The following is an 18282-nucleotide window of genomic DNA, read 5'->3' as shown; positions in this document are numbered from 1 at the left end:
GTATTTCAACTTAATTATTAAAAATTATACTTGGCTCAGAGGAAACTACCAACTTTTGCCGCTTTAAAAATTGTTGCTATTTAGTTATGTGGAGTTGGAAAAGTTCACTGTGTTCCCTCATTTCCTAATCTGCCATTCTTCATTTTCAACTGGGGTTTTAAAAGTATATTCCTGCTGCTGCATTGTAGTGAAGATAAACTGTGGTATGAAGGTATTTACCTGCATTGGAGAGCACATTCTAATATCTTGCTGCATATCAGCCTGCTTTGTCAGGCTGATGTCTGACTTTTTTGGCATCATTCCCCAGCTCTGAGATCTTTTAAAAATAGCTGTGGTCCGTCCTACTTTACATGACACGAAGACCTGGAATATATCAAGTCTGATGGATAAGAAGAAAAAAAAAGCTGAAGCTCAAACATGTTCACAGGAGGACGCATTCACAGCTTTATATTAGGAAAACATAGGAATTATTACAGTGGTGTAACACATTTCTGTGTTGCTTTAGGTGAGTCGTTACTCTTTCTCAGCCTGTTTTAATTGACAGTGATGTGGTGAAGCTGTTTAAACACTGAAGGATTTACAAGTCTGGAAAACGGGGTGGAGGAAACTTAAAGGCAGTTTTAATAGGCAGCATTTTTCTTGCGCACGCACACACACACACACACACACACACACACACACACTGACACTTCTGTTACTTGCAGGTGGTAATATCTCTTCAAAATAACTTTATTTTTTATAATTATAACATCAAATAGACACACAAATCTCTCTTTCCATAATCCCAATATTCACCAGTATTAATTTGACAAACCATTGATCCAGTGCATCACAGCTCTCTCTTCTTAATATTAACTGCATTGATTTTGATGTTTAAGACAGCGAGAGAGCTCCTGTGGCTTAACCCTTTGAAACCTGGATCGACATCAGTTTTATTGTGCTGCGTTCAGACGCCTCTCACAAGCTAAATAACTATTTAAAACCTGAGCAGATTGGTTTGACTTCTTTTGAAAAATGAGGGGTGTGTGGGGGGTTTTTTTTGTGTGTTTTAAATTTTTCCTTTTTTCGGTTAATTTTCTTGTACCTTTGAACTAATTTCTGGCTATGTTGTGGGCCATGTCTTGTCTTCACCCCATGTTTTTGAAAGAAATACCAATTAGCTCAAGTTTCAAAGGTATAATGTATCAAATTAATCCTTTGTGGTGTTTAAAATGTGCGTTTTACTAGTTTAATTTAAATGTATTAACTCCAAATCGACCTGATTGTGTAGGTGGACATAAAAAGTTAGAGCCCTGTCATAAAATGCACCCCTGAAAGAATTTATGACTATGAGGGGAACAACAGGAAATAAAAAGTGTGGCTCCTTCTGTGATAGGAATTTGAGGCCTGGAGTGATTCAAGTTTTGAACCTCCGCATTAAGATGCCTTCCTTCTGACAAGCTCTCAAGATTTCACAGCGTCTTCCATTTATGGCTTGTTCCTTCAAACCATCTGAGCCTTGTTAGCTCTCTGTGCTTCATCATCAAGTCTTCTGTGCTGCAAAGAGCAGCTATGGAGAGGAGCGGCGACATCCTGTGTTACCTGACCTTTTCAGTCTCTGTGGCAGTCTGAGGTCTCACAGTGGATTTGACAAAGTCCTTTGTGATCACCTCGTCCTCGCCCAGCCGGCGGACGCAGCGCTGGACTGTTCTTAGTACCTTCTGTAACCTGCGGTCCAGCGCTAACAGGTGCGGCTCCGTCAAGATTGGCTGTAAAGAGTCTCCCTGCAGAGACTCCCTCATCACATCACTGAGTCTGTACTCTGGTCGGGCCAGGAGCTGGAGCCGCAGCAGTGTGGAGCGCTTTATCCTAAAGGGCGAGAAAAGAGAAATTCAATTTCCCTCCGAAACTTGTTTCCTTCTTTAAAAATGACAATAGATTTTCCCTATTTATTAGTTTCAGATAGCATTTTAAGTGTGTTCAGTTTTGATATTAAAGGAGCTGTGTGCGATATTTAGGAGTCTGAGCCAGGATTGTCTGCACATGGCTCTCAACATGGAGCTGGCTGAGAGATGCCCTGTAGCTCACCAGGTTCCACTTGCACTTTGCTGCCCCCCTTTCCTGTCTAGCTTCTGTCATGATCCGGGGTTTTGTCTGTTATCTTGAGGACTATGTTTTGGGGTTTTATGTTCTGTTTCCTTGTTTCATGTTATTCATTCATGTTGTATCTAGAGGTCAACACATTATCGGCCTGGAAAAACCAATATCAGTCAACCCCTAGTTGTATCTGTTTCCTGGTTTATTTTGTAGATTCACTCCTCATGTGTCACGTCTGGCTTTACTTCCTGTCTTTGTGTGTTTCCTCACCCTGATTAGTATCACCTGTTCCTCAGTCCTACAGCACACTTGCTTGGAAACAGTGTGCACTATTGTGCTACGGTTTCCAGATTCAACAACATGTTTCCTTGAAACAGCATGAAACGGTGCACAACGCTGTGCAACTGGCTTTGAGGTATGTTTTCTCCTGTTTGATGGGTGTGCTGGAGGTGTACCCAATCAGAAGTGACAAACATATAAACAAAATTCTGGTAGATCTTAATTTATTGTATACAGATTGAAAAACAACAATTTGTTCACAATTGCTTTAGCGACATAGATGTAAATTTTCCCATGCCAATAAAGCCTTTTTATATTGAACTGAAATTAAACCCATCGAATTAAAAGGCAGAGCACCAGTGTGACACAACTGGGTGTTCAACACATTGCATTTTCTGTTTAAATACATGCTTTGTTTTTAATCTGGGCTGATCTCCGCCCAGTTCTCACTCTCCCTGTTTTCTGTCACACCTGTCTTTCATCTGCCTCGTTTGTCCTTGCCTGATCTCAGTCTTCCTGGCACACCTGCTCTGAATCAGTCTCATTAGCAATAACCTCGTGTTCCCTACCACACCCTTGTCATCAGCCAACCCCTTTGTTTACCTCCTTTTGCCCGTGTCTACCTTCTCCAGCTGTGTCGTGTTCCACTGATTAGTTTCTGTGTATATATACCTGAGTCTCTCCTCTTGTCTTTTGTCAGTTTATCTGTGTTTGCTGCTGAGTTTTTCCTGTGTTCTTTGCTGTGTTCATGATGTCCCTTAGTTTTGGAGATTTTTTTTTTAAATCAGCATTAAAGTTTGTTCTACATTTTGGTCATCATCATGAATTAAACATAACAGCTTCAGCTGTATTTTCCCAAAAAAAAAAAACCCAAAATAATCTTAAAAAATAAAGTGTGAGGTGGCTGAACAACAGCTCCAACTGTTCCAAAAAAAACAGCAACAGTGTTGACAGAGCTAAGGGCGTTAACACAGGGTGGGCGTTATCCTTCCACAATGGTTATCAGTGGTAACCGCCATATTAGCGCAATGCAAAGCAGCAGCAATTAGTTTATCGGTAACATGCACGGACAGGGACTCACATGCACTAACGTGCATGCGTGGCAGGACCATCCACCACAACAGAGAACAGAGAAGCTCAGTTTACAACATTGAGGGAGTGTGATGTTGCTCTCTGCTCAGGACTACTGTATCTGTATCTTTACATAGCAGTAAAGCATCAGTTGTTAGCTGCTCTTTTAATACTGTGAAAGTCACATACAGAAACTTTAAACCTGTTAAAAGTGCAATTAAAAAGATACAAAAATACAAAAGCTACCTAACTTGACAACATTACACTTACATGCAGCACTGAGATAGAGGAGCCAGGATGGACATCTCATCTTGAGAGTGCTTCCCAAACCTGAGCACAAGATGCAATGAGGTAATGAAACCACAGTAATCTCACAATAATTCAATGTTCTCAATCAATTTTTTTTGTCCCATTAGACCAAAAGCTCATTTCTCCAATAGCTAGTTATCCCAGACTCATGTTTCTCCAAAAAGAAACACACCCTGAAGTTGCACTACCCAATTGCCAAAAAAAAAAAAAAAGTATTATATGTTTTCTGTTAACTTCTTGATACAATACTACATACAAATATATTCATCAAGAATGATTTGGTCACTGTGGGGTAAGGTTTAGGCACAGGGACCACTTGGTTATAGCAAACATATTTTGGGTTAACATGCCCATGTTTGGTGGCATAAATGTTGCTTGCAAAGCAGGACGGGTTGGTGAAAAATAACTAGCTTCAGTGCCTCTGGGAAACGCCACAAAGTGTTGGTTATATGTATAAAGAGCATGAACTGGTTTTTGGTGGCTTAGGTGTGGGAAAGACACTTGGGCAGAGAGTTGTTTTATGATTATAGGTTATTATTATTACATTTTTCTTTCTTCATCTATTTTAGTGTTCAAAATAAAGTATATTCAGTTAAAATAAATTAATTCAAAACACCTGGGATCAGTGGCTCAAATGCTGCTTGGAAACTGATATTAACTGAGTTTTTAGCAGAACTTTAGAACTTTGGATGTTTGTTTTTAGGATAAGAGGAGTTGAAAAAATGTGCTTTTGGTCCAATGGGATATTTTTCAGACCAATGGGGGTTCTGGGAAGTCGAAACAATGACATGTCTCCTTTTTCTCACCCTCTGGCATTGTCCAAGTGGAGAAGAAATCCTTCGTCCCCAAATTTTGTAAAAATCTCATAGTGGTGTCTGTCCATGTTGCCTGTAGCAGAAACACAAAAAATGTATTTGATCTGACAGTAAGAGTTCAAGTTCATTTATGTAAATAGTAAATGATAAAATGTTTTTACATACTTGTGAGGAAGTCAAAGATGGACATGTCTATGATGTTGAGGAGCCTGTTGCCTGAGTTATAGGGATACAGCTGCTTTACCGTGTCACAGTAGAAGGGATTCACTTCCCACCTTTAAAAAAATATAAAGGACACAAATTACGTCATTCACAAGATCTGATCCAGGAACTGTTTACAGCATTTGGATGTTTTTGACCAAACATTTGAAACAATTTGAGAAAACACTGTTTAAAATTACCCCTCGGGTTTTAGATTTGAAAGTATTATTGTGATAATACAATGAAGAAATCCACAGATTTATGGATGAAAACAGGAAGAGGTGGTTAGACGAATAGTGGATGGTGTAGTAAAGAAAGAAAGGGTCAAATTAAACAGAGCACTCTTTCATCTGTTTACCCTTAATTGGAAAAGCCTTTGACCATAGAGATAAACATCTGATTTAATTCAGCATCAACAGAATTTATGGGACATCTGGTCTTTTATTTAATTTTGAAAATACTAGAATTTACAGTCTGACTGGAGGCCACCAACTGACTAAACCGCAGTTGGGTTATAGTCCGTAAAAGACCATACATTTGCACCTTTTAACCAAAACATTTGGCGAGCATATTTTCAAAAACATCCTTGCCACATACACTGAACAAAAGTGAATATGAAAGCTACACTTCAGAATAAAAATATAAAAGTAACACTTCTGTTGAAAAAAAAAAAAAGATCTAAGACTTTTTCTATGCACACAAAATACCAGAGCTTTTGCCCGCAAACTGAATGCTCATTTGTCTACCATAAGCCATATCTAGTGTTGTTTCTTAGAATTTGGCAGTACATCCAAGCATCCTCAAAACCACAGACCACATGTAACCGTTCCAGCCCAGGACCTCAACATCCAGTGTCTTCAACTGAAAGATCGTCTGAGACCAGCTTCCTGGACTACGATTTTGCAGGTGAAGAAGTCTCAAATAAGTCTAGAAAAAGTCTGAGATCTTTTATTAAACTGCATATATATTTATATTCAGTGTGTTATAATATTAAAGAAGTAATGCAAATACGTAAGTAAGTGTGTTAGTATGTCTATGAAACAAAATGTTACTCCTCTTGAGTGCACAGATGTCTTACTCTTCACGTCCAGCAAAGGTGTAGGAGCGTATCCAGGGGTTGGGGATGGAGATGCGGGGAGCGATGCTGAGGCCGGGCAGATATGCAGACAGGGAGCCCTCCAGCAGGTCAGGGCCCCCACACACCGCGTATTCCGTCTTACACACGTACAGGCACTTGGCAAAGAAGCACGTGTTGTTTGCTGTTGGGATCAGAAAGAAATGGTTGAATGCAAAATGACTTGTGTTCACATACAATTACATGCTGTTTGATCAGCTCTGCTTTTCTTGCCAACTGTGTGCTGCGCCACCAACTAGAGAAACATCAAACCAGAACCAAAATAACTCACAGGCTGAGTTTAGCACTGATATGTGTTGTTTGCAAAAATATAGGGACACACTGCAGATACTAAAGTGTTGCTAAAAATCAAAATCAACAGAAAAGTGTCACAAAACATCCACTAAGCATTATTATACAAATATCCAAACTTCAAAACTTTTCAAAGAATCTCAAAAGAAATCTAAACACCCACCCACCCCCACCCTCAGACAGCCTGAGTCCGCCACTAATGAGTGGTATTAACCCTTTAAAACCCGACTTGATGTTTTAAAAAAAGCAAAACCCAACATCAAAAACAAATAAAACAAAAACAAGAAAATTACCTGAAAAAAAAGTTATTAAAAAATAAACTTGTAATTCAATTTCCTCCCTGAGCTACCACCTTATCGTGGTGGAGGGGTTTGCGTGTCCCAGCGATCCTAGGAGCTCAGTTGTCGGGGTTTTATGCCTCTGGTAGGGTCACCCATGGCAAACAGGGCCTAGGGGAGGGACCAGATAAAGTGTAGCTCACTGGACCCCTTCTGATGAAAACGAAAAATGGTTCAAAGCTTCCCTCGCCCAGATGCGGGTCACCTCAGCCCCCCCCCCCAAAGCCAGGCCTGGGGGTGGGGCTCGATGGCGAGCGCCTGGTGGCCGGGCCTTTACCCGTGGGGCCCGGCCGGGCACAGCCCAAAGAGGCGACCTGGGACCTCCTTCCTCACCACCTGTAGGAGGGGCCAAAGGGGTCAGGTGTCATGCCAGAGACATCCGAGAGGGATGTCTGGGCTTCCCTGCTTAGGCTGCTGCCCCTGCGACCCGACTCCGGATAAGTGGAAGAAAATGGATGGAAAATAATTTCAAATATATAATTAAAATAATAAGAAATATAGTTTCCTGGACATTTTTTTTTTTACCTAGCTTAAAAAAAAAAGCTAAATCTACTAATTTCTTGCAATGTGCAGCACATTTCTTGTCAATTTGCTCATTGCCTTTTCCCCATGTTTCTGAAAGAAAATCAAACCCATTAGCTCAGTTAGTTCAAAAGTGTAAATACTTGTAAAAGGTGTCTGAACGCAGCACAAATAAAATTATGTCAATCCAGGTTTCAAAGAGTTAATCTTCTCATCTAGTGCTCTGCAAAAAAAAGTGAATTAATGTACTTCCCTAAATGTTAAAGAATTTGTTTATAAAACACCTGCTGGTTCTTTACCTGGTGAGGTAAAGAAGACAGCTCGTAGGTCTTCATTGTGGGTCACCTGCAGGACTTCTCCTGTGACGTTCAGCAGCCTGCCGGACACCGGTGGGACCCTCCGGAAGTCCAGGATCCTAAAAAATAAGTTAATGAGATCAAAACTAAAATTGGAACTTTTTTTTCAGTCCACACAGTTCATGCCTACATACATTTAATGTAAATGTAATGTGAACCCTGTCAAAATGATGGTATCCTTATCTCTGTCTCCTCATTTCATTTCACAGGAACCCGCGTTTCATTTCCACTGATTCTTATCAATTAAAGCGCCTCACTGACAGCCTCCATGCTGTGTAATTTTGCTGTCTGTGTTCATACACACCATCAAGAGCTTATACCTCCCAGAGGGCCATATTTCAGTCATGTCTCGCAAACAGTAATCAAACAATAATCAGTGTGTGAAGCTGAATGGCTGTTTCTCAGCTTGTTGGCATTCCCCAACTGCTGATTTCTAGAGATGATGATAAGGGCTTGGCAGCCAACGCAGACACAACAGGGAGAGACAGCACACCGCCACGGATTAAAAACACACCGCCATGAATTAAAAACAAGAGAGAGAAGATCTGTCTCTTTATGTTTGATGACAGTAGCTGTTACTGATTCTTATATTTTAAGGACTAATATAAAATATAAGCAGATATGTAGAGTAGTAACATAATTACAGTGTGACGTGGCACTCCTGTTGTTTTCTGTCTGGTGTGGTGAAGCGATGACTTATCATTGTGTGCAGCTTCTTAATGATACTGTCTAGCTCCGATGACTGTGTTTCAGAGTGAATCACCTCAACTTATGTGCAATTACACAAAATGTGTGTGTGTTTTAGAGTTTGCCCATAGCCTGTGGTTTTTACTGATCAGCTAGTTTGGAAATCCAGGGTTGGGCAAACATGTTGCAATCTTTGCATATGGTGGGTGGTTTATCTGTTGGCAGCAGGAGACGTAGTTTTCATTTATAAGTATTTGATGGAAACCATTTAGGATTAATAGGATTATTACATGACTAAGTTTTGTTTCTGTTCATCATTGGTATGCTACGACAGGAATGTTTCCTCTGTGTCTTTAAAGTTCCTCCGCAGGCATTGATCAAACCCCTGAAAACTCATCTCTGATCATTCAAATTACATATTTAGAAGTTAGATAGATAGGTAGATAGATATAATTCTACGCCTTTTGATATAATTCTACACCTTTTGATTTAGTATGCACTAATCTATGAATCTATGAAATTATGCTGGCAGCTAGACAGCTTTTTTTATGTGTTTTGGCCTGGACTTTGTTGGATTTTGTTCACATGCAACCTGTGTTTTAGGTCTCCAAAAACTAACCTTTTGTAGGTAAAGAACAGAGTTTTCGAAATGTGACAGAGTGTGTGCTGATATCTCCTTTTTAAAGCATCACAAATGAGATGATACTTTGTGCAATGCTGGACGTGGTGAATACAAGTTCTGGTTCTAATCTTGCTCAGAGGATTTTTTTTACATGTTTAGCTATAAATGCAAAGATACTCTTACACTTTTTTGAAGAACAGAGGTGTCAGAAAGTGTTACAAGGGTCACTGTTTTTTTTAGCTTTTTTTTCAGGCTTTTGTTTGGCCAAAATTTTCTACTTCTTTGCATGACTTAAGGGTTTTGGTTATAACTTGGTTTTTATATCTAACTGTGGATTTGCTCTTGACCTCAGTTGTTTGTGGGAGGGTTTTTTTGAGAACAAAGGAAGGAAAGCCCCTTTTACAAAATTGCCTGTGTCCATGTGGACCATGCCTTTAAGTCACTGGATCACCAGAGTCAGTAAGATTCATCCTCTGAGGACAATGAATGTCTGTTCAAAATTTCACAGCAATCCATCCAATACTTGTTGAATACTTCAGTCTGGATCAAAGTGAAGGACCGGCTGACATTGCCATACATCCCACCAGCCATGCCGCTAGCATGACATCAAAAGTTTGATTTATAAATAATGACTATGCATTTTATGTGTTTCGCAACTGATCATGATTTAAAAATGTTACCCTGCGGTTCACAATTTTTAACAGCGTTTGAATCCATTCATAACTCATTTTTACATGCTGTGTTCCTGTTTTTAGTTGTACATTTGCATCATGTATTGTGCTTTAAAAATAAAGGGCCGGAAGAAAAACATTTGTTGCACCTGAGTTTGCACCAGAGCCATAACTGAGGCAGTAAAATGACAGATGCGCACCAAGAACTAAAACTTCCCCCAAGGCAGCAGTGCTGCATAAATTCACTGATAGACGGTAGTAAAACAATAAAAACAATGAAGTGATAATGAGTATTATGAGTGGAGAGAAGGGCTGCACCTGTCCAGGTGAAAGGCAGCAATCTCTGCATTGTGTCTCTGAAAATCAACGAAGTAGAAGAAGTCTTCTGGAGTCTCCTCGTCCCTCTGCTGCCTGGAACGTGCACACACACACACACACACACACACACACACACACACACACACACACACACACACACACACACACAGTCAAGACATACACAGTGATTAAGCTGTCAGTTATAATAGTCTACAGTCTATAATCAACACCACAAGTACTGTCATTTTTACACATACTAGATGATTTAGCTTGACTTAAACTAACATAGCGTGAGCTAATGTACTGTAATTTAATGTGTATGTGTTTAAAATGGATTGTAGAACTACAGTCAGCACATTTACATTATGTCAGAAAAAGTCGAATTATTGCATTGGTCTGACTAAAACTGGACTTACAAAATACATGTAAACATGTTAGTCTGACTGAAATTGAACTAAGTTGAATTTATCAACATCAGACTAACATACCTAGATAATGCAGTTGGAGTATGATCAACTCTTTCATGTATACGCCTCAATCGGACCTGAACTGACCTAGGCGTTGTGCGCATGCTCCATAGTTCCCACGTTGGGCTTTGACCCAGAAGTTGAACAGCTTAAATTGTTGTTGTTGTTGTTGTTGTTGTTGTTGTTGTTGTTGTTGTTATTGCTGTTGTCACCGTTCAACATGCAACCCTTGCTAACTTGTTTGGTATGTGTTGTAATAGGTCAGCTGGAAGAAGAATCTGTGTATCATTCGTTCACTCACTTTTCAATATGAAACCAAAAATAAAAAAAAACCAGAAAGAACACTAATTTTTTCATTGTTCCTTTCCAAAACCAAAATAAAACAGATAACGACTCGTTTTCTGTTTTCCGATTTTGTGCTCAAATCAAATATGGAAAAACAGTATAACAGTGATCATATCCCATTTTATGTTTTTAATTTGACGCAAGTGGCATTACCCGGAAGTGACCTGAAAAGACCAGAATTGACCATAACTGCAGGAGACAGTAAAACGACATACTACAATCAATAATTCAATTCGCCCCCAGCTCCACTTAACTGCGCATGTAAACGTAGTGACTTCCAGGTTTTACTTATTGGGCACTGACATTAAGTCCATTGATGGTATTTGATATAGACAGCACTCATTAAATGTGTTTTCAGTCCTCACCTCATTGGTTTGAACATGGCTTTGGCAAAGTTTTGCATCTTCAGAGCCAGTTTCAGGTGATGTCCACTGGGCTTAACAACTAAAGCAGAGACACAGAAAGACACAGAAACATTTTGTTTGCATTATGAAGAAATTTAAACATTAGCTTGATAGAGGTCAACACAGAGTATTTGCTTTTCAGCTGAATGCCCCAGAGGCCAGTTCAAACTGGAACACTTTCTAGATCTGCCAGTTCCCTGTGATAAAGTAATTGGGGGTTGGTCAAACAGCTTGCGCTCTGCTCTCTCAGCAACATGCGCTTCAATTTCTCTGTCTGGCTGTATATTATGTCACAGCAGTAGGCCAGACTAACCACATACATGCCTTGCCCCTGCTGTGCTCTGTTAAACTCCAGGGTACTGATAGTAGCAATCACATACGGTTTACAATCAGTACATTTTTTTTCTGGAAATGAGTCTAACAGAGCCAAAAACTGGCGTAAACAGCCTGGCTGATGAACAGTGTCGCTCTTTGGTAACTGAAATAATAAGTAAGTCTTTAAAGTTAAATTTAAACAGACGGGACGGATTGTTTTGTTGCATTTCTTCTTGGCAGTGAATGATGTTTGTGTGGTCAGCCACTTCGCTGTGCTGGTGAGGCACAGGCAGGACAAAAAGCAGTATGTGAAATGCTAAAAAAAAAAAAAAAAAAAAAGGAACTTTCTGGGAGCTTTCTTAACCATCCAATTTGCTTTCACATTTTCACATAAAAAGTATACTGCAGCCTTAAAAGGAAATTTTGATATTTTCATCCATTACCATATTTTCCCATGTTTTTGTGTCAAAGTGACTGTTGGAGACAAGTATTTTTGAAACTGGTCCAGTATTGAGAGAGAGTGCTGCAGCCAGCAGCTGTGCATGTAACCACTTCGGGCATTTGGCATCATCTATTTAAATCCACTTAGGTGCTTGGTTTTTGTCACTTACAGGCTGACATTGCTATTATGATCTACTGAGAAATAAATTGTTTCTCTTTACCTTTTGATGATCCGGTCTATTTATTACTGTGTGTAACCTACTCTTACTCCAGGACAAGCATTGTTCTGAAATCTCGCAGACTTTTTCATATTATCAAAATCCATCATACTCTCAAGCTGAACTGGTCAATGTGCCTACATATCAAAATGTGACATTCCAGGTAACCCTCCTGCATTAATTTTAGATGTTCAGGGATGGCGTGTCCTTTTCTGCTTATTAAATGCATTGTCTCTTTTCAAATTAAACTTTAGCTCTTACAGAAAATGTACAGTTTCTGCTTGTGAAATGCATACAGTCTCCTCTGAAATAAACTTAGAATGTAGGTTTAAAAACTTTTTAGGTTTACTTCTTTAGATCTAGGCAACCAAGAGCATGTGTTTAGGTTTAACACCATGGTTTGGCTTAAACTAAGTACGTCTGTTACTAACGTAACGTAACAGACGTAACATGTGCTATACATGACTAGCATAGTGTGCTTCACAATTCACTTAAAGTTGTTGCTTGTTTGGTTTTTATGTGTGCCTTTCTTTAACAATTTATTACTTTTATTTAGTGCTTTTTTATACTTTTTTCTTTTCCTTTGTTTGTGTATGTGCATGTTTACTCCCGGGTCTGGGAGAAATGAGATTTCAGTCCTGTGCATATGACACAATTGACTATAAAATTGACTTTGACATGCCAGCACACTACCTAGTTATCAAAATAACTAATCTGACTTTTGGTTTCACACACACAAACAGCAGTGTCCTGAGTGAAAGTCCAGAGTTTGTTTGACCAGCCCACCCTATACAGACTATCTTGCTTTTTATACCATGGCAGTTGCCTGGAGCAAAAAAAATTACGTTGTCCGGTGCATCTCACACTGCTGCTAGAGTGCCTCTTTGCGTCCATTTTTGATGCTGAGTGCCACTGACCAAGCACTGCTGTTTGATAAGTTGGGAGTGAGATCATGTTGCAAAATGAGCTAAATATTCAGCTATTACAAAGAAAATATCTGAGATCACTCTAAGCTATGCTGTCTGTACTCCAACATTGTAAACTCTTCCCAGCACTCCTCTCTCTAGCTCTCACTTACATTTCTACTGTTGCTTCCGACAACACGTCACCTCTTCCAAGATTTCAGAGTGAGTTTTCTCCTTTAGCAAGACTTGGTGGCACACAATAACAAACTGAACGGATCAAGAGAAAAATTTCATTTCTCAGAAGAGATCCTTTCCATAATGTTGTCAGACACAGAATAACAATCTGAGCCTGTCAGTGGCAACAACAAGCACTCTTTGAGGGTGTAAATTGACCAAAATGCCATGAGAGGTTACCCTGCAGCATGTTTTGCCACTGCGGTCGCTCTCAATACTGGACCAGTTTCAAGAATAGCTGTCTCCATTAGTCACTTAGACACAAAAAACATTGGAAAATGGGGTCCAGGTCAGAGAAAAACCCAAGAATTCTTTTTATATATCCATTTGTATCTGTTAGATAAAAGCCTTATGTTACTTATATTTATCCAACAGTAGCTTTGCATTACTTCATCCACCACATCTTCTATTTTCCCCCACAATAACATCCACTAAAAGCCCCTTTGTCAGTAACTTTTTCAATTATCCATCCATATATTTGCAGCTTTCACTTGCGTGCTGCTGAGAGGTATAGCAGGAGATGACAGCGTAGTTGTCGGCTGGTGTGTAGGTTGAAGCCTGGAAACACTGGCTTCCCTCAGTGCATGCAGACATCAAACATTTAATTAAAAGCTCTGCCTTTGAACACAAACGCACGCCTGCTTTTTTATGCCCCAGAGCAAGTGTCTTAGACAGACAGACAAATCTGGATTTTGATGCCAAACCAACACAAAATCCTCACTATCACAAAGGCGACAGTGTGTTTGTCTCTGACGGTGCCGCCAAGCACAGGGAGGAACAAGAAGAGAGAAACAAAGGGTATAGTCAGAAACTGAGCACTCATGCTGTTACAAGCTGTACATAAGATATAAAGCTACACAACATGACGTATGAGATGAAGAAACCCAAACAAATATAAAAGCCTACTGATCATACCTTGGGTACAATCACATGCTCCTTTTAGTGCCTTCTCATCTTGAGTGTAATCTGCAAGAAATAAACCTTTGTTAGCTCATAATTTTGCATCTAACAGCCTCTGTGATTCAGCACAACAAAGTCATAAAACTGCTCTGTCACTTTAAGGCACAAACCAGGAGGTAAAACCAATTGATGGCTACAATTTACATCAACCACACCAATCACAGTTAATTTTACACCGACATACTGATGTTTTTAATCCCATCCATCCATCTCTCACCTGCACTGACGACCGGCATGCCCTGCATATCCTTGAGGAGCTGTGGGATAGCAGGGTCATCCCGGGAGTACAGAGCATAGCGGCTAATTCCGAGGTGGAACTTCAGCCAGCTGGCATCGGGGTCAAAGGTCACTTCATGCTCAGTCACGGTGATGTTGGACACAGCCGCTGCCTCGTTGTAGTATTTCATGTGTCTGAGGGTTAACAAGCCGACAAAGGTTAACTGTAGGAAATGCACATGTGATATTGCAACTTAAGCAAAAGAAATGATTATCCAGTGGTGGAACAAGTACTCTTAGTGACTCTAAGTATCAAAGTAAAATGAAAAATGGCTCCTTTCACAGTATGATTTTTTTTAAATAACAACTCAATAAATGCCATTTAATCTAGTTAAACTACATGCTTACATTTAAATGTCTTGGTTTATGAGTTTTTAAAAGTGGATATTAATATGTTTTTTTTATTTTAACTTGACATTATAAATCAAATGTCAATTGCACAATTTTAATGGTTATAGAATAATGACACCATCAGCATTTAGGTTTTCTGTTAGCCTTGCTTTGCTTTCACTCTGCTCTGCAGGCTGTTGTCATACACTTTTGTATGTATACCTGCAAAAAGTCATGCACCAAGATTTGTATATATCCTACATAATCATGAGCCAGTTTTGCATATAACTTTTCTGGGAGGGCTGCGATCATGTGACCGAAGCATCCACAGTAGCAAAGAAGGAGGAAGTCTCCATAAGAAATCAGGTTGGGTTGGTGGATGGGTCACAAAGTACAGGATTTTCCTGCAGTAGACTGCTGTTTGGAAATGAGTGAAACCAAGGGAACTAAAGGACGTAAAAAATGTGTTTCTTTTTCTAAACCTAAACTACATAAATTTACGTTAAGTATGTTACATCATAAGGGGGGTGCTACTTTATTTGACATCGTTCAAACAATTTTAGGGGATACGTTGAATTCTGTCGGTCACTGAGTGCAATCTAACCCGTAAACTGAGCCTTGATTTATGGTGAAAGGGAAGTGCATCAGCTATTGTGCCACCAAAACAGGAAGAAGATAGCGCTTTCGTTTTCCCCGGTGCCCCAGTTTGCAAAGAGTTACAGTTCTTTGCAGGTACTATCCCTAGAAGTGGAAATGATGGACTGTGGAACGACCACTATTTTTAATGTTGTAGTTGGTCAATGTGGAGCTAATTTCAGATAATCTAATGAGTAGATTAGTAGTATAATACTGCATCATATTTTATAAGCATGAGCAGTTTTATGTAAAAAGTAACAATTAATTAATGTAGTGCAATGAAAAGTACAATATTTATCTCTGAATGTAGTGGAGTAGTGAAGAGTGTATTAAGTAGAAGAAAATGAAAAAAAAACAAAAAAAACAATATGTCATACTTAAGAACAGCACTTGGGTAAATGTACTCAAGTTACATTTCACCACTGGTTTTGTGATACTTGGGCTCTTGTTGTGCTCTTACTTAACCCGGCTTGCCAAATGTTTTATTTTATTTCTTTATTTTTTTTTAATCCATTCCTTGCAAGTTTCGTCTTACAACATTTTGTAAAGGCAGTATTTTATTTTAGAAAGAACACAGATTTGATGGGACAGTCAGTGCCAGAAATTCAAGGCATTCAACAGGTTTTCACAGCAGCAGATCTTACAAGAATGTGTTTGAAATCAAAGAGGCACTACATGAGGAAATAGACTCACAGAGTTTATTGCACACCCTGTTTTATAACTCCTTTTATTTGCCTGTTTCCGCCTGTAGCGCAATTTTGTATTCGCATATAGAATTTTATTGGTTGTCTTATAGGCTCTCTGTCGTTTTTAATAGCAGTTGTAACAACATTTCGAATTTCCACAGCCTCCTCTCCTCTCTGCTATACTTAAATCCTGGGCAACAATAATCTGAGACCAAAACAAATAAGTCTGTGGTGAGTGCAGCACCGCATTGCCAGAAGCCAACCGCACTGAGTGGGACGGTCATCTCCCAACCCAAACAAACTCCATCACGGGCTGCATAAAGTGCCGAGATGATAGAGCGAAGTGCTATAAATATGAGCCATCAATCACTCAGTGAGCTGAAGTGACAGATCAAGATGATCAGCATCATGGACAAGTGCAGACCACAGAGTTTAGAGTCAAGATAGCAAAGAGGAAGTGGAGAATGTTTCTGTGGTAATCTCTTGAACAAACACACATGAAGCAGGTTGAAAGAAAGGTAAATTTGTTTTAAACCTGTTTCTTTACATACTGGTTTTCATGTATGCTGTCCTAAAGCTCTCCTGGGTGTGTTTGTTGCAGTGTTGAGTTGCAAGAGTTTGCAAGTCTTAAACAAGGCTTTGGGCTATCCATTGTTTTTGTGCACATTTATTAAAGGCAGCAGAGAGTGGGAGATCCATTGCTCATATTTCTTCTTATTTTCCACCATGAGAGCCCAAAATCTGTATCTCTGGAGGGAGTGCACTGTGTCGGGAGAGACAGACAGCTTCGCAAGCCAAGACGGCTACGGCTCCCACAGATTAAGATGGGCTTTAGCAGTTTTAAATCCGTGTTTACCTTAAAGAGAGCGTTCCAGATGCGAGCTCTCAGAATGACATGTTTGCGAGGGGTTTTCTGCTACTGGCCCGCTCCACGTTGGACTTTTATGACGCACAGAATTGTCTACACATCCTGCTGTCTGTCTGTGGGTGTACATCTGTTATCATGAGCACATGCACAAGTGTGTTTTTGTGCTTGGATGTGTGTTTGTGTGCGGTGGGTTTGACTGTGGTGTCGGTGACCCTGCCCTGTGACCACAGTCAAGCCCAAACAAGTCCCTCGCAGCCAAAATGAACATCTTCTTTCACAATAAAGTTGAGTAACACAAGCTGTGTTTCAGTCACAGCTTGTGTCATTCAGCCATTACAAAATCATTTGTACTTTGTACAAAATAAGTCTAAATGTGATTTTTAAAATCCAAAATGACACCTGAAACTCACCTTTCCCAGCGTGACACCTTCTTCCTGTAGTACTCCATCAGCTGCTCCACCTGCAGCAGCCTCTCCTCCGGCCCCAGCAGCGGAGTCTGGATGTTGTACAGAGGGTGAGCAAACAGCCTCCCCAGCTTTGACCCCCCATCAGTGGGTTCAGATGTGGTACCATCCAGGGGCAGCGCAGAGGTCCAGTTGGAGAGCTGCGGGCTGGCGAGACCCCCGTGTCTGGGAAGGGTGAGGTTGCCAGAACCACATGGGCAGAAGTGTCCGGATATTTGCCCCACACTCCGCAGCTTTGGCAGGAGAATAAAGTAAAGGTCAGCGGAGAAGATGGCTGTGAGGGTCACGGCGAGGAAGAGACGGTCTCTCCTCATCATTGTAGCAGAGAGGAAAATGTAGAAGGAAAGTCCTGACTATGTGCTGCTCCAGGGAGTGCAAGGCATCACTTGTAGGCTGCCTCCAGTCTCCCACACAGTCAGCCAAGGCAGAGGCGAGAGGTAAGCAGTCAGAGGTTGGTCCAAGGCTGTCTCTTTCTCTTTTCTCTCTGTGTGTTTTAGTCTGTTCCCTCCAGCTTCACTTCTCCTCCTCCTCCTCCTCCTCCTCCTCCTCCCTTGGCAGCGACTGTAGAAAGAGCCGAGCCGAGAGCGAGCATGTGTTTGCAACAGTCACTGACAGTTTGGCTGCTTCCAGGGAACCTGCTGCTCTGAGGACGAGAGAGTGAGAGTGTGTGTGTGAGAGAGAGGGAGTATGTACACTGTGGCTGTGTGTGTGCAGGTACGTATGTACACAAACATCACATTACAGGTTAGTAGATGGACAGTGAGTGCAATAAGGGTGTAGAAAACACACTGAAGAAGCAGTCCTCGGGAGAAGGAAGGGGAGGAGAAAGTGCACTTCTTCTTGTCACAGCAGATCTGAATGAAACGTCCAGCTGGCGTATCTACTCTGATGCAATGCAAGTGAGTGAGTGTTTGTGTATGTCTCTCTGTGTGTGTGTGTGTGTGTGTGTGAATGTGTATAGCTGCATGTCCACTTATCATTCATGTGTGAGTATGTAAGCTGACTGCCTTTCTTCCAATTTGTTTTTGGCAGGAAGATGGTG

General features: G+C 40.5%; 1 protein-coding gene across 1 annotated transcript; it reads right to left on the bottom strand.

Moving 5' to 3' along the window:
* Window positions 1-1012: 1012 nt before the first annotated feature.
* fam20a (FAM20A golgi associated secretory pathway pseudokinase) lies at window positions 1013-17974 on the bottom strand. Its single transcript, XM_042508527.1, has 11 exons — window positions 17187-17974; window positions 14198-14391; window positions 13936-13986; window positions 10869-10947; window positions 9692-9784; window positions 7337-7452; window positions 5830-6010; window positions 4716-4825; window positions 4542-4623; window positions 3697-3756; window positions 1013-1848 (listed from the first exon to the last, which is right to left on the bottom strand). Exons 1-11 carry the CDS (start codon window positions 17555-17557, stop codon window positions 1578-1580), a joined length of 1608 nt encoding a protein of 535 aa, XP_042364461.1. The 5' UTR covers window positions 17558-17974; the 3' UTR covers window positions 1013-1577.
* Window positions 17975-18282: the final 308 nt, after the last annotated feature.

The sequence above is a fragment of the Plectropomus leopardus genome, chromosome 19, assembly GCF_008729295.1.
Source record: "Plectropomus leopardus isolate mb chromosome 19, YSFRI_Pleo_2.0, whole genome shotgun sequence".
NCBI classification, from domain to species: Eukaryota; Metazoa; Chordata; class Actinopteri; order Perciformes; family Serranidae; genus Plectropomus; species Plectropomus leopardus.
Note: the sequence above shows the minus strand (reverse complement) of the source record. Positions and strands in the feature narration are given on the sequence as shown.